This window comes from Lepidothrix coronata, unplaced genomic scaffold (assembly GCF_001604755.1).
Source record: "Lepidothrix coronata isolate B3197 unplaced genomic scaffold, Lepidothrix_coronata-1.0 Scaffold29, whole genome shotgun sequence".
Lineage (NCBI taxonomy): Eukaryota > Metazoa > Chordata > Aves > Passeriformes > Pipridae > Lepidothrix > Lepidothrix coronata.
The window spans coordinates 5,216,510-5,232,250 of record NW_016690209.1 but is presented as its reverse complement, the minus strand read 5'-3'; the positions used below and the strand labels follow the sequence as shown (position 1 = coordinate 5,232,250).

The 15,741-nt window shown below is 45.1% G+C and overlaps 1 protein-coding gene across 2 annotated transcripts in view; it reads left to right on the top strand.

The window, feature by feature from the left end:
* Window positions 1-3,292: 3,292 nt before the first annotated feature.
* UTS2B (urotensin 2B) overlaps window positions 3,293-15,741 on the top strand; it is a 17,541-nt gene continuing 5,092 nt past the window's right edge. Inside the window, exons 1-3 of one of the 2 annotated variants that reach the window (XM_017810510.1) lie at window positions 3,293-3,335; window positions 11,659-11,876; window positions 14,096-14,197. In XM_017810510.1, the coding sequence (XP_017665999.1) occupies window positions 11,753-11,876; window positions 14,096-14,197 (226 nt within the window). In that variant the 5' untranslated portion in view covers window positions 3,293-3,335; window positions 11,659-11,752. Of the gene's footprint in view, window positions 3,336-9,873; window positions 9,980-11,658; window positions 11,877-14,095; window positions 14,198-15,741 lie in introns of those variants that run through there. The other variant, XM_017810509.1, reaches the window with a different exon arrangement.

Below are 15,741 nucleotides of genomic sequence, written 5' to 3'. Positions count from 1 at the left end.
CCCCCTCCCCTCCGCCGGCGGGGCGCGAGGAGGAGCTCAGCGGGACGGGGAGGCTGCGAGGGCGTTTATTTATAGTTCACTTTTTTTCTTTTTTTTCTTTTTTGCTGCTTTGAGGAGGCGTCTGGATATCCCCTCCTAGTGTCGGGGCGGCTTGTCAGACCGCTCGGACAGCCCGGGTCCCCCGTGCCGGATCTGGCTGCCTCTGACCCATCATCCCCATCCCAAAGCCATCCCACCCCCTTGTTCGCTCCTGTCCCGCCGTCATGGGAAACGCAGGCGTGTCCCGGTCGAGCTTCAGCGGAAACTGCTCAGCGGTGTCACGGCCCCTGCACCTCGTGTCTCAGGGGGAGGGATGGTCAGTTTGTCTATTGGGAAGGGCGCCTCTCGATCAGGGCAGTGCAGGCGACAGATTCCTCATCAAGGACCACCTTGCGAGGCCTTTAAACCTCACTAGTGCTCTGCCACGTCCGGGTTAGTGCCAGCCTTCAGCACAGACGGGAAGGACTCACAGCCGCAGCCCACCTTTGTTTACCAGCAGCAGAGGAACAGCATGAGATGATGTCCCGTTGACAAAGGAGAGGAGATAAGAGGAAGAGGATTTGGGGTTTAGGGATGTCTGAGCTTCTGGTCTGTGTTCAGCAAAACCGGTCACTCATGTCAACTGTTAAGTGCTTTGATCATAACTGTGTAGCTGAGGACTGTGCAAGCAGAAGATGATCAGTATTGCCACATTTGAAATGAGTGGCCTCCAGCTCCTATTCTAATGGCCCATGGCCCCTGTGCCACTGGGGAGTAGGGCGTTACACGGGCTGATCCCATTTCCTGCTCCACCTCTCCAACAGGCTCCAGGAAACTGTACCTTGGGCAACTGCAACAGGAGCTGAGTGTGAGACAGAGTGGGATGTCAGATCTCAGAAAAAGACATCAAAGGCAATAATATTTCAATTTTATTAAAAAGCAAAACCATTAAAGAAACTGACTTTTTAAAAAAAAATAAATATTTCCAGAGGATTAGCCTTGTGCTACTCCAGAATTTTCCAGTCCTGTTTTCTGAAACTCAGGAACTGTCTGTCCTTAATTCTGTTCCTTTCAAATGGTGCTTCAAAAGCAGGTATGCATAGACTGTCTTTGACTACCTTTATCTTCCTTTCAGCCACTCAGCCTTCTCCAGAGAGAGAGTCACTGAACTATAGAATCACAGAATATGCCGAGTTGGAAGGGACCCACAAGGATCATCGAGTCCAACTCCTGGCCCTGCACAGGACAATCCCCAAGAGTCACACCATGTGCCCAAGAGTATCATTCAGATGCTTCTTGAACTCTGTCAGGCTTGGGGCTGTGACCATGGCACTGGTGAGCCTGTTCCAGGGCCCAACCACCCTCTGAGTGAAGAACCTTTTTCTAATATCCCACTTAAACCTCCCCTGACGCAACTTCAGGCCATTTCCTTGGGTCCTGTCACTGGTCAACAGAGAGAAGAGATCAGTGCCTGCCCCTCCTCTTCCCCTCACAAGGAAGTTGTAGCTACAGTGAGGTGTCCCCTGAGTCTCACCCACTGCATGATGTGTTTATTCAGCTGTGTGCTGGACAGTTTGTCCAGAAGGATATAATGATAGACAGTATTGAAAGCTTTACTAAAATCCAAAAAGATTACATCAACTGGCTTCCCTTGATCAACTAGGTGGGTTACCTTGTCATAAAAGGAAAGCAGGTTTGATAAGCAGGACTTTCCTCTCATGAAGTGTCCCTTCTCACATACCCACACCTAGCACACCTGTGTTCTGACACACTGAGAGCTGATGAGCCTTCTGCCTAGAAGGCCACAGTACTCACTTTCTGGGAGGTGAATGGTACAGGGATGACCCACACTACACAGATGGGGATTAGTCTCAGGGTCTTGCCCCTCCAAGGGGCAGCTCACACAGATTATCTCCTGTCACAGTCCTAGCTCTGCCCTGTTCCTCCCTCTAATCCCTCTGCTATTCACACAAGGACTTCTTGCAAATAATCCTCGTGGTTACAGCCAGCTCTGTGCTAAGGAAAGGTCTGAAAGTCCATTTCTAGTTTCCTAAATTAGAGTTTTTCTGAATTCAGTGTATTCCTCTGGACATCCTTCACGTTTTACTAATCCAGCTTTTTGATCACTGAATAAGATTTATTATTGGACAAAAATAAGGACATAAGAAAAGGCCAAGAAACCAGGAATATACAGGAGAATTGGCACAGAATGTACTGACCTGACACAAGTCACAGCTTTCCAAATTGGGAATATAGTTTTCTCCTGCCTTTCTCTCCTGAATACTTCTCTCTGAAAATGTTCAAATCGGACCAATAGAAGATGAAATCCAGGAGCATTCACATTTATACAGCAGCTTTAATGCAACAGAGCCACCTTTATGACCCTACATTTATGAACAAAGCTTTAAAGCTGTCCATTCCAGTGATCACGCACTTTACTCCACACACACAGCTCTTTGCTTTAGTCTTCAGTAATGAATTTGTATCATATTAAGTCTAGAGACAAAAACAGCAACATGAATTAGTTATAATCTGCACTGCATTCAAGAAATGCCATGTTGGACTGATGTGACTTTAGCTGCTGTTTCCTGGCTGTGTGTAGCTACACTAAAGCAAGATCTGGTACCTGATGCACAGAATCACAGCAGAGCTGAAGCTCACTCGTAGCTGTTGGATAGTGAGCTCTGCAAGGACCTAAGGAAACTACAGGGAGTCAATATAAGTGACATTAAGTTCTTGGTGCTGGATATGAGGGAAACATCTCTAGCTGTCAGAGCATAGAAGGGATGGAACAGGCTTCTGGGAGGGGTAACACAAGTTCAACTGTCAACACTGTTCCCTAAGGCAGTGTGCTACACACCAAAGTATTTTCTCTGCCTTCTTGACATCAGACTTCCCTCTCGTCTTAGCTTGATTTTTGAGAGAGGTACTCAGATGAAATCTCTGAGACTGGAAGAAGGCATGAATCAAGTGAGGATTATAGAAGATCCAAAAATGACCACAGCAGGACTGAGGATGAGATGGAATCAAACAGAAACCAGGGAACAAGTTATTGATGTAATGCTAGTACTGCAGCAGCATCACATCTTGTGCTTCCAAAGGCCTCCTCAGTGTGGCTGATCTCAAATCACCCTCCCAACTCTCAGTTGTGTCTACAAGCTGCTGCTTCTAGGCAAAAAACATGGAAGGTGTTTGTTCTGCTGGATTGACATCAGCTTTTCCTGTGCAAATTGTACAGCTTGACAAATGGTACATGTTGCTGTGGGTAGACGAATCTCAGTAAAGCTGGGAAGACCATCCACTTTCTTTTATTTAAGGTAATAAGACAATGACCCTTCAATCTTTTATAAAAGCAGGTATTTATTCTCACAGGAGCTTCTGTTATAAGGTAAGTCCATATCATTTCCCATGACAAATGCAGAATTTGAGCTGAAATGCACAGCACACATCCTTAACTTTTCTCTCATGAAGTAACTTCACTTAGAAGACAATTTTCAGGGCTCTAATCCAACCCCCTATTCAAAGCATGACTGGCTTCAAAATCTGATGAGGGTACTCAATGCCTTGCCCAGGCGAGTTTTGAAAATCTCCAAGGCTAGAAATCACACCACCTCTCATTGTAATTTTTCTCTTTGTATCCAGATGGACTTGTCCTTGCTGCATCCTGTGACCCTGGACCCTTGTCCTTGCACTGTGTGCCTTGTTTAGCTCTGTGCTTTCCAGCAACTATTCTCCATGATAGACCCCATATACCAGGCACACCATGATCTGTGAGGAGTGTGCTCCACCAGACGGCTGTGGGCAGGGGCTCAGAGATGGCACTGCAGCTGGGACTGTGCCACCACACAAGTGTTAAACACCAGGGAACTCCAGGACTGGGCACTTTCCCTACCTGCATCCAGGCATCTGATTCTGCCCCCAAACTGGAGTAAACCCAGATTGTAATGCTGGTGCATGACAGCACACTTTCCCAGCTTTCACAGCACTGAAAACACTCCTGAAAGAATGTGAAAAGTAGAGGCTGGAACTGTTAAAAACAGACAAAAGCAACACAATCTGGATTGGCCCTCAGAAAAGCCACAGTGAGCTTTGAGGAGCAGGGGCTGCCAGGCAGAGCATTGGGACTAGGAGCTAAGAGTGCTTTCTGCTGCTAAGGACTTTCTCCAGGCAGGGAGAGACAGTTTTGTTCTTGCTTCTTAAATAAACTGGGCACCTCTCCAAGTCTCCTGCTGTCATCTTAGGTCAACAGGATAACAACAACTGTGAAATAAATTAAGCCTCATCAAGATGTTCACTTTCAACAGAACAGTCTTTGTTAAAATTTCCTTAATGATGGCAGAGCTGACTTTCAACTGATGAGGCTGCTGTCGGAATAGACAGAGAGGATAATGATCGTGTGCATCCATTAATCCCAGGCGGGAACGTGTGCATCCATTAATGGTCAATGCAAAAGGATGGGAAAAAATGGTTCTAAGTGTCTCTTGTCATTGGGTGCCACGAAAGTCCATGTCCAAAACTCTGGATCAGCAGTGACTGACCTTCCTGGGGATATGGGCTTTTGTTTTTCTCTCCAAAATCAAATTCCTTGTATAAAACCCAGCACAGGACTCCATTCTATCTTCAGGAAGCCTAAAGGATGCAAGCAAATTATTCTCCCTTGTGATAAATAAAAATCAAGGTTTAGGGGCTCAAATAGGAATTGCCCTCACCCTGGGCCAGGGATGCTGCAGGGCCTCCCAGGGAGGGAGGCAGGTGATGTAGGGATGCAGGGGAAAACCAGACGGGGAAAAAGAATAACACTTCAGACATTAACCTCCCTGCATTTCTAAGGTAAGACACTTCAAGAGAGGTTTGAAGTTCTGTGCCAGAAGGGATGGATGAGAGGAAGCAAACATTACAGCATTGGCAAGGAGCACCAAGAAGCAGGTGTGTAATTTCCATAGGTAGCTGAATGATGCCTGTGGGAATCCAGGCTTTCTGAAGAACAAGGGGAGCAGAAACCTGCAAGGATTAAAGTATTATAAAGCTCACTAGGGGTAGTGAATGGGGTGATTGCAAAGAATGAGCAAAGAGGAAATTCAGCTTGTGCTTACATGTAACATAACAAGGGGCACTAAAAAATCATAAGCCATGCCTTTACAGAGCAAGGGCTTTTGCTGACTGGCAAGTTGGAGAGTAAACCTCTGCAATCTGAAGTCAGGTATGCATTCCAAAATTCTCCTTTAGAGAGAAGTAAGACTAAATGTGGTACATTTGCTGCTTTTTTCTTCCTCATCCTCTCCGTACTCTTATGTCAGAAGAACAGAACCCACCCGAATAATGTTAGTCACTTGGTGCTCCACAGGGAGCTGCCTGCAGGCCCACAAGAATCCTAACAAATGTGGCAGGTAGTGGTGAAGCACCTTGGCCATTCTCAGCTAGTCAGTCACTACCAGCTGGATGAAACCACAACACACTTATTTTGTAAGAGGGAGTTTGATGAGGCCTGAAGTGACTGTAGTTTTTGCCTAGCAGTGACTTTGCTATATTCCACTTGGAAAAATTTCTAGCTCTACCTAAACAAATCACCTCGTATGATTGCACCTGCCCATCCTTTTCTAGATTTAAAAAAAAAAAAAAAGGAATAAAAAATTCCTGTGTTATCACATGTTTCACCATTGTTTCCCAAGCTGCAGGGTGGTAAGCAGGCCAAAAGGTGAGGGATGGATATGTCCTACAGCCTCAGGTGGAGCCCTTGTTTCAAGTGATGATTTTGTATATGCAAGTCTGCACTCAAAGCAGTGGCGTTCGCTCAAAAAAGCATTCTTTTGCATGTGCAGAAGTCTCACGGTTTCTCAGCAGCTCGGGGTGCAAATAAAAATCTAGGTAAAAAGACAGGCTCTCCAAAAGGTAAGATTTGTGATTGTCTGCACAAGTTTCACCAAAACACAACAGATCTGTGTATCCTCCAAGCCTTCCTGTAGTGATAGTTTTCCAGAAAAAATGGGCAACATTTCTCAATAAGCCAAAAAAACAGATGGTAACTGAGAACAGGAAGAGTGAGAAAGGGGAACAACAGTGTGAAAGTTGGCACTATTAGCAGATAGAATTGACATCTACAACCTTAAAAGTGCCCCAACCAGCATTTTTAGCAGGCAATTACCCAGCCTTGTCTTTTTGGCCATGTTACTCAAAGTAATACAAGCACAAGCCGCATTTATCATCCCAGATGAACTCAAGCCTTGCAGAAAGTGAGTCAGAACAGAGGGGGGTCGAGCTCAGGGTAAATCTGATGGTATAACCAGGTCATTCCAGATCACACCTCTTCAGGCCACTGTCCTGGCATGGGGGTCAGGTTAGTCCTTACACACCCACACCAATATTTACCATTCAGGAGCATCACTGGAAATGTGTTTGAGACCAGCAGGTCATGGCACATTTCAGAGCAGAAAAGGTTTCTATATTGCCTTCCTCTCCTCACCAGGAACCTCAGCCAAGTAACCCCACTCAGTAGGGACAGGATGCTGAATCTGGAGGAGGTGCTTTAGCTCAGGATTAAGAGGCAGAGATGAGAATGGTACCATAACTTCCTCTGCTCCCTACTTTTTCTCCACAGGCTGCCTCTTCCCACATCCAACGCCTTTATGTTCCTGAATTACTCTTTCAGTCTCTCTCTCCAGGAAGATATTTTGGAATTGACTTGCTCTCTGAGAAGTTGGATGGTTTCCTGACAGACCTCAATGTGGGTTTGAAAGCCAGACAAGGCAGCTCAGCTGCACTTCTTATCCTCCACTGCCTTAACCTTGAGGAACTGGTTCTCTGTGGTACAATGCCCATTCGATGGGAGCTGGTGATGCTTCCCTTTTTGTGGCCCTTGTTTGCCTGAAGTGAGGTGGCAGCTTGAGCTGCTCTACACTCTGCCTTGGACCTTTCCCTTCTCTTTCTCTAAGCAAAGACACAGTTAAACCACAGCATATAATTTTATGTCAGTAATAGGCCAAGCAGCAGCTGAGTCCCAAAGACAAGCACGTAGAAGGGGGAACAAATCGTATGAGTCAGACTAAAAGCTTCATAAATATTGACTGGTTTTAACAGTCCCCTAAGGAACAGAGAATCTCATTTTATAACAACATCTCCCTCCCTGTTATGCACTCCCTCCTTTCAGGGAGCTGTGAGGGGGACTACTTTCCTGGCTTATGAGCACAATATTTTAATTCCTTTCTGCAGTCAAGTTGCCCTGTCAGGGACTTCTCACCCCACATCAGCAGAGTATCTGAGCACCTTCCAGTGGTGCTTTAAATAACAGACTGGAGTGGGCTTTGTTCTCTGAAGTTTGCCCCAGGGTAGAGGTGACTCAGGCAGAGGAGAAATCAGACATTAAATATGTAAGGGATGAAAGCTGAAGAGGACAGGCATTTCAATACCTTCTTCTCTGGTTCCTACCAGGTGAAGCACAACTGGAGGGTCAGAGGAGCAATAGATGCAATAGAAATATAGATAGAAGAGACAAATGGGGAGAAGTCTACAATGGTGATACAAGCAAGGAAGGCAGACATGAAAGAGAGAAAGGACTTGACTACAGAAGATGGAAACAGCTTGTTGCATATGTAAATAGATAGAGGTGATAGAGGCATGTGGTGGGACAGGAGGGTACACGAAGTCACTACCCAGGATAGGGAGCAAGATGACTCCTGCCTTTCTGACATTGTGTAGGAAGATCACCCCTGCTGTGCATGCAGCTCCCTTTTCTTGGCAGCTAAAAAGCTCACCAACTTCTTGCTGATTTGATGGCACTTGCAAGCCCCCATTCTGTCTTTTCCTCTACAGGGCATGTCCACTCCCCATTTCCAAATCTCTTTCTAATTCCCCACCCTCATCTTATTATTAGGAACATTCTAGGCAAGAAAACAGTGATGCATGAAATCTCCCCATATGTACCACACAGTATGAAACCCTGTCTCTACCACCTGAGACTAGTTACAACCAAGTCCCATCTTCGGTGCAAAGGTTGAGTAACAGTTCATATGTGCTTTCTCCTAATTTTAAGTAAAGACATTTCCCTGACAGGCCCTCCCTCAGCAGGTTGTTTGCTTTGGGACAAAACAAGCTGTGGTTAAGTGGAGACCATAAGACAATGACAAAGCCTGTGGATACTGATGAGGCTCACCTGGAATACATGATGCATGTAGTTTTTTTATGTGCCCTCAGGAGGCTCTGAAAAAGAAAAGAATATTCTCTCTCTCTCTCCAAACCCCAAATGCACAGCATACAAAGTGGTCTGGAAACCTGCCACTCCAAGCTGGCTCTGCAAAATAGCCTTTTTATGTTCTGTTTTCAGCAGCTCAACACTGCCTCCTACATCTTACTAGTCACTCAAAACCCACACTGAATTCCACCTGCCTGAGGCTTGCTCTGAAACAGTGGGGTTAAACTCAGGTTAGGTTAATTTGCGACTGCATCTCTTCTAGAGACAGCCCTAGTTTCATTAGAGCTAGTGGCAAAGCTCAGAGTAACTTCAGAGAAACTGGGATTTTACGTAACATACCTGAAAGCCTTCATCGCTCCAAGATCCACCTGGCAGAGGAGTCTGTACACGGAGGGAAGCTGAACATTTTGAGGAAGATGATGTCAGAGGGCCAGCTGTTCCATAGGGAACAGGGAGCCAAGTGCAATGGTGCTGACAGCAGGACAGGGACCCATCCCAAAAGGGGCAAGCAGGGTGGGATCAGAGACTGCAGCCAGATTCAGTCAAGAGCCCCAGGGGTCAGGGAAGCCCATGGTGATGAGCCAGGTCCTGGGTCAAGATGGAAGTCAATACACTGGCCAGCATCAGGCCTGATAACAGCAGTCAGGGACAAACACAGCTCACTGAACACCAGACAGTCCACAGAGATGGGACATATCTGAGGTCAAGCAGGGAAGTCAACTTGCAGGTCTAGGTCCAGATCAGCAGGGACCATGTGCAGGCAAAGACAGCTGAGCCCCAGACCAGAATTTCTCCAGCACAGCTCAGGGAAAAACAAAGTGGACCAGGGCTGAGCTTAAATGGGCCTCCTGAGCTGATGGGCAGAGAGGGTGGTGAGGCCCCAGCTGAGGATGCTCAGGACTATAACACCCTCTGGGCCCTGACACACTTATTCATCTCTCTCATGCTCAGAGCTGGTGCAGCTGAATTTGGTGGCCTCTGCTTGGGCCAAGCTTTCTCCATTCCTGCCATCTGAACTGGCTGGCTTTGTCTGCATAGCTCTGTTGAAAGAGAAACTTCTACATGAAGAGGCTAAAACAGACTAGGACCTTGGGAGGTAGAGATGGAGCTCACATCTTCATGTTCTCATTGTCCTTGAACTCCAGACAAAAGTACTCAGTGGAGCATGTAGAAGACATTATCACTGAGTGAAGTAATAGGAAGAATATGGAGACTATGTTGTTTTCCTGTTGAGAATAAAATACATAAGAACAAAATTTAATAGTATTTCCAGAACCTGGACAAATGTGCAGCAGAATTTTCCAGGTAGAAATCTTAGAGAAGCCCAACGCTGCAAATCAGCCATCTCATAACTTCAAAAAATGCAAAAATTCCACCAGTGCTTGGCAGCAGCTGCCAGACGTCTATCCACCAACCCATCAGATGAGAGCATCCACTCCTCACAGCATCCAGTAATCTTCCTTCTCATATGTTAATGTAGCATGGCAGTTCCTCACCTTCACCAGAGCCTTCATTTGAAAGGTCTGGCACACTCTATACATGAGTTGCTTTTGGGGCTGAACATCGCAGTGATCCATAACTGAAGTTTCTCTGCAGCGAAAGAGGAAATCCCAGGAATAACTCATCTTCCTGAAAGAGCCTGCCAATAGCCTATGAGATCTTACAGCCAAGGGTAGGAAAAAAGAGTCAGAGATCTGTGGATTCTGCATAAACTGGAAAAACCCACTGTCTGTATCAAGGCAAAGTCGATTTCACAGCACATCTCTAGACAAGCTGGTAAAGACCTGGAAAGCTGCTTATTGCCAAGTTCAAAAGGACCTGACATTCCCTTAAGAATTTAGTTTTGAGTCACAGCTACTATTGTCCACACTGGACTCCTGTGCAAGGTGGTGCTCATTAAGTTATGGCCTCTGCTTCGTGGGGGCTACTTAACTCTGACCACTTTGAAACGGCAGCTTAGGGAGACAGAGGTGACTGGAAAAGTGCTCTTAGTGGGACATAGGTGTCCTTGAGTCCAAACAGAACTTTGTGAAGAAGGGAAGTACTTCAGCTAGCTGATCACTGTCTCACACAAGTCTGAGGGAAAATACAAGTTTGGTTTATTTGTACATATTATATCTGCAGGGAAAATTTTGGAATATTGTCTCAGTAGAGAAGTATTCATTAATAGAAACATCACATTCATTTGTCTTGCAAAAAATCTAAGCCTCTCCCCCTATATTTTTATTGATAATATATCAGATAATAAAATATTACAAGGGTTATTAAAAGGCTAGTCATTCAATACCTATTCAAGGCACAGAGCAAGTTGTAGGGAGAGCAGGGGACCAGAAGCCAAAAGCCCAAACATGGAAATGATACTAAGATGAAGTGCAGGTACCATAAGATGAAGCTATGTTGGGTAATCTGGCATGATGTGGTGTCAAAAAAGCACACACAGTGAGTCACTAGGAGTGTATGTACAAGTCAGAGCTTGGCCTGATCCTCTCCCCCATCCCACCACGGGGGGAGTGAGCCAGCAGTTCTGTTGTGCTTAGTTGCTGGCTGGGGTTAAACCATGGCAAGTACAGATGATTCAGTTCTGCATGAAAAGCAGAAGTGAAGAACAAAATTTAGTACTGTTACTATTACAACATTTTCTTGGTAAGGTGGTTATAGAAAAGTAGTAGCAGGTCTCTGATCAATAGTGATGGATAAGCAACAAACGGAAGTCAAACTAAAATGTAGTCATGACCTGAGAAGACTTGGAATACGTACAATGTGCCTCTATACTTTGTTCTAAAATTATAAAATAAGGCTGTGTAGCCAGAACCAGCATCTGACCTTCCACTTCTTTTTTTTTCCCCCAAGAAAAAACTGAAGACACTTGCCCATCCTTGACGTATTCCATATCACTGCCAAATCTGCACTCCCCCACTCAAAATAATCCCAAAATAGGGTGTGATGCCTTTCCCGTTGACAAAGCCATAAGTCACAGTGAGCAAGACACACTCGACATCCTCCAATCAGTTAAATGAAAGGAGCTCTACCCCTCTGTTTCCCACCACTTCAGCACTCATTATATCTCACATTAATTAATATAGGAGCTAGGAAGTGAGATGATAAATTACAAAACCCCATTAGCCTGATTCTGTCCAAACTGGGAAAATACGGCAACTTGTACATTAGACAAATCTTCCTTGCTAACGTGGGAGTCCTCATGTCTGAACTCCATTAAAGCAGCAGCCCTGAAAAAATATTTTTAATGTACGTATGTATGGAATGTATATCAACGTGTGTGAACAGTGCACGCCTGTGGGAACATCAGAATTCATTAGATCAGTCTGATATGAGATATATTGAACAGGTTCCATCTGACATATGTTACTGGGTTGTTCTGTCCACTCCCAAAGGAGTGAATCATATTGACAGGTTGAATTATATCTCAAGAGATATTTTTCTCCCCTCCTCCAAAGGCCATTTGCAATCACGGCACATCCACTGCCTCTTAAAAGTGAGCTCATCTGGCGCTGGGTTTCATTGAAGTCCTCCACTGTGCCTGAAGGAAGAATGCTTCTGGGCAGTGGGAACGTGGAGAAGATGTGGTCTGTCCAGCTGTGTCTTGGAGTGCTAACCATCCTGACCATGACTGTGTGTGTCCCATCCACACATGGAGAACCTTTTTTACTACAAGGTAAGCTGGAATACAGGCTACGTGACACAGGTAGGTAGTTATGCTTTTGCTTTGCTGCTTGCCATGGCCAATGCAACACTCGCTTATCTGGGAAAGGAAACAAAATGAACCTTGGGCTACACTAAACAATCAATTAACATGGGTGCTACCGAGAGACTTGTTCATATCAGCATGAGCTAAAGCTGTTCCTCTAATCTGCAGCTGGTTGCATGACACATTCTGCTAATGAGTGAAAATATCAGATCTGGTGAAATCTGGTAAGGGTAGCTTTTTTTCTCTCATAATAAAATCTCCAAAGAAAAACATTAAAATATCAGAGAGTAGCAATTCCAGTATGTACCATATGAGATTTGACAGCTCATAAATGTCAGTAGTAGAGTGCTGCTGAACTTTTTTTTTTCTTCACAGAACTTCTTTTTATATGTTCTTCTCCCATAATTTAAATTAGTCTTAGCTTGAACTTATACTGCAAGGAAATGTCAATCATTAATGTTCTTTCTTAAAGAGACTTGGCAGTGGAAAAAAGAATGAACAGCTAAATATAGCCTTGAAAATAACGTTGCTTTTCAAATGTTTTTTCATCTTATATCACCTGTTTATTTTTGTAATGACAACCAAAATATTCCCAAGGCCAAGCTATCTAAATATTGCTTGTGTTTATCTTGTACTAGAGTGTTTATAGGGTGTTTTTTTTCCTGTAGCAAATCCCCTGAGCAAGTAAAAGTAGGTATTTTAAAATTATAACTGTCTTTCAGACTTAGGAACGAGGTTTATAGCACTCCATGCTAATTGCACGTTTTACACAGCATGTAGCTTTTCTTGCTCCCTTGGGTTTATTTCTAGAGATCACAATCAGGACCAGAGGCTTCAGCTGCAGCATGAGGCAGGGTTGAGTCTGGCCAAATACTTGGAGCATTGCTTTGTCCAGCATCCCTCTGCTTCTGCAGATTTATGTGACTTTAGCTAACAGAGCTGATTCCCATATACTCTTGAGCATCCTTCAGGCTCACCTGGTGTAATGTTTTGCCTCATGTTTATCAAAAATAATTGCATTCATCCCCTCAGAGCTCTGTAGGGCTGATGATTATTTGAGACTGTTTTCTCCTTTCTTGCCTCCCTGAAGATATTGAGGTGAAGTCCTAAAGATCCTGGAAGGAGAGAAAATAAGCCTTTCTGTATAATTTCTTAGCATTTTCCATGGATTCTGTAGGCATCTTCCAAGGCTTTGTATGGTCTGGGTGTGGAGCAGGGGTGTTCAGACCAAAGATTTTGTGGAATGGCCACTCTGCCTAGAAAGTCTGGCTCTTATTCTGTCATTATCAAAAATGAGTGCAACATTCTAGTCTTATAAGACTCTGGAAATCTGTTGAGCAGAGCTGAGAGGGTCTCTTCAGGGCACTGATTAGTCCCATCCTGTGTCTGTTGGTTTCTGCCAAACCCTTGACCTTCACAACCATTCATTTGAGGGCATAGCCACAACCACTAAAGTAAAACCACTGAGAAAGCTCCCTAAAAAGGGGCCTCCTACAGAGGTCCAAACTGCTTTAGAACAGCAGCTTGGGGAAGTTTTTCCTGGAAAACAGAAAAATTCTGCTTGGTTTTGCTTCAAGCTCCTCCACACTTGGTTCTGGAAGAATCTTGCAGTACTGTTGGCAGTCAGAGAGAGCAGCCCCCAAGCTGAAAGAATGGGCTGTGGGGCTTCAGGGCATTTCAGCTGTGGTACCCATACATCAGCCTCCTGAGGAGTGAGTTCCTACCTCTGTCAGCCCTGGGAAGGTGCATGGTGTGAGTGGGGGTAACACCTGCAGTTTTGAGAAGAGGGGATGCTGTGGGTTGTTTGTCTGGCTTTGCAGAGGCATCCACTACACCCGCCTTCCAGAAGAGGTTGGGACTGTCTAAATGAAGGTGATGTCTCCAGCTCTCTGCAGCCAGCCATGCTGATGAGGCTGCAGAGAAACTGGCCAGCAGCCCGGGGCTGGCAGGGAGGGCTCCCCATCCCACACCCTTTCACTGCGCAGCCCTCACTGCCTGGACATTTTATTCTGTGCTCACACACCTTCCTTTTCCCCCGAGTTCCTTCTACCCTCATGAGTGCTGACAGGAGACATTTTCCTTCCACTTCTTGGCCTTCTTAATGTGATTAAGAGATTAATTGAATCAATTGATTAATTGATTCTTAATTTGATGAGATTGAGAAAGATGTATTTTATGTCCTGCAGAGAACCGAGTGCTTCCAGAGAGAGAAGACACAAATCACGAGGACACACTGCTGAATCTGCTTCTTAATAAGAAATTTGCATGGCGGAGGCCAGAAAATGTTGGTAAGCGAAGGGGATGGGAGATCTCCACTTTTTGAATCTGTGTGTGCATGAATGCAAGGAACCTGATTCTCAGGTTCCTCAGAAATACCAGCTGCTCAGAAAGCAGAAGCACCCGGTATGGTGCCTACATGTGATTAATGTCAGATGTTCTCCGTCATGGGGCTCCTGGACCTGCTTTTGCAATGCCAAAAAGCACGTACCCTAGATCTTCAGACACTCAACATTGTGCTGGCAAGGGAGCATGTGTGTGTACATAAGTAATAACAAGAAGAGATTCTGCTGAGTCCCTGTGCACCTGATATCCTCGAGACATTGTGTTCAATGCCTGGGCTACAGGCCAGCTTTGGGAGTCACCTCTCCACCCACACCCCACACAGCCCCATGGGCTTTTGAGACAGCTCCGGATCTTGCTGAAACCAGCAGCATCTTGTGAGCACATGGGGCAGTGAAGGGGCAGTGGGGTGGCACCAAAATTTTGCAGAGATTGTGCAGGTGAGATCCCTTGGGGTCAAGTGTAGGCTGGGACAAGGGCAGTGGGAGCTCCTGCCCAGGCCTAAGCCCCTGTTACTGCTGGAGGCGGTTGAGACACTTTTTTTTTTTTGAGGCGCTTTTCCCACACAGTGTAGACATCAAAGACAGGCCATGGGGATGTTTTCCTGTTTGTGCTCTGTGAACAGATACCAAATTTAAAGCCACCGTGTGGCTAAACTCAAACCTGCTGAAGAGAAACTTGGGCTTTCCCTGACATTGGGCACCAAATGGATTACAGGGGTCAGCTATTCCCACGGCCACTGCACCCAGGGGAGGGTTGGAGCTGTACGTGGTGGTCTCAGAGCAGGAAGCTGCCCTTCCCTATGAAAACAGCTGAGAGCAGGGCCCAGCAAAAATTTTGTTATGAAAATCCATTCATCAAATTCACTCAGTGCTCTTCCCCAGATGCTTGTTAATGCAGCAAGGCAGTGGTTAAACAAACCCGGGACAAATAAATAAACACAAATAAATCAAGTCCTTATACTAACAAAGGCATCTTCTTGCAAAGAGGATGCATTCAAGAAATAACGTTTTTATGATAGGTTTATGGATTATTGCACTTATTACTCCTGGAGGAAAGGCTGCATTTTATGCCAGACAATTGAATATAATGAATCTCTGAGCAGAGCAGAGACAGAGGATTTACAGCAGGCAGTTTCTCAAGGCTTCATCCATAAATTAACTTCCTTCTCCCTGCCTGAGATAATCTGTTCCAAATTTCGACCGCTGTTCATTTTCTATTCATAGCAGTCATTGGCCAAACTTACAGTTTGAAGAAAGTCAAGACAAAATTTTACCTCTTTCAGAGTTTCAAGTGCCTATTTTGACACTTGAAACTCTGAAAGAGGTAAAAATGTCTATAATAATAATAACAACAACACCTCTTAAGTGGCACTTTTGACTTATAGATATGCCAGGATCTGTCTCTCTACCTTATGGATATGTAAAGACATACTTAGGAGGAATCTGACCGAGGTCATTGCTGACAGTGCCAGGAACAGAGCCCACACCTC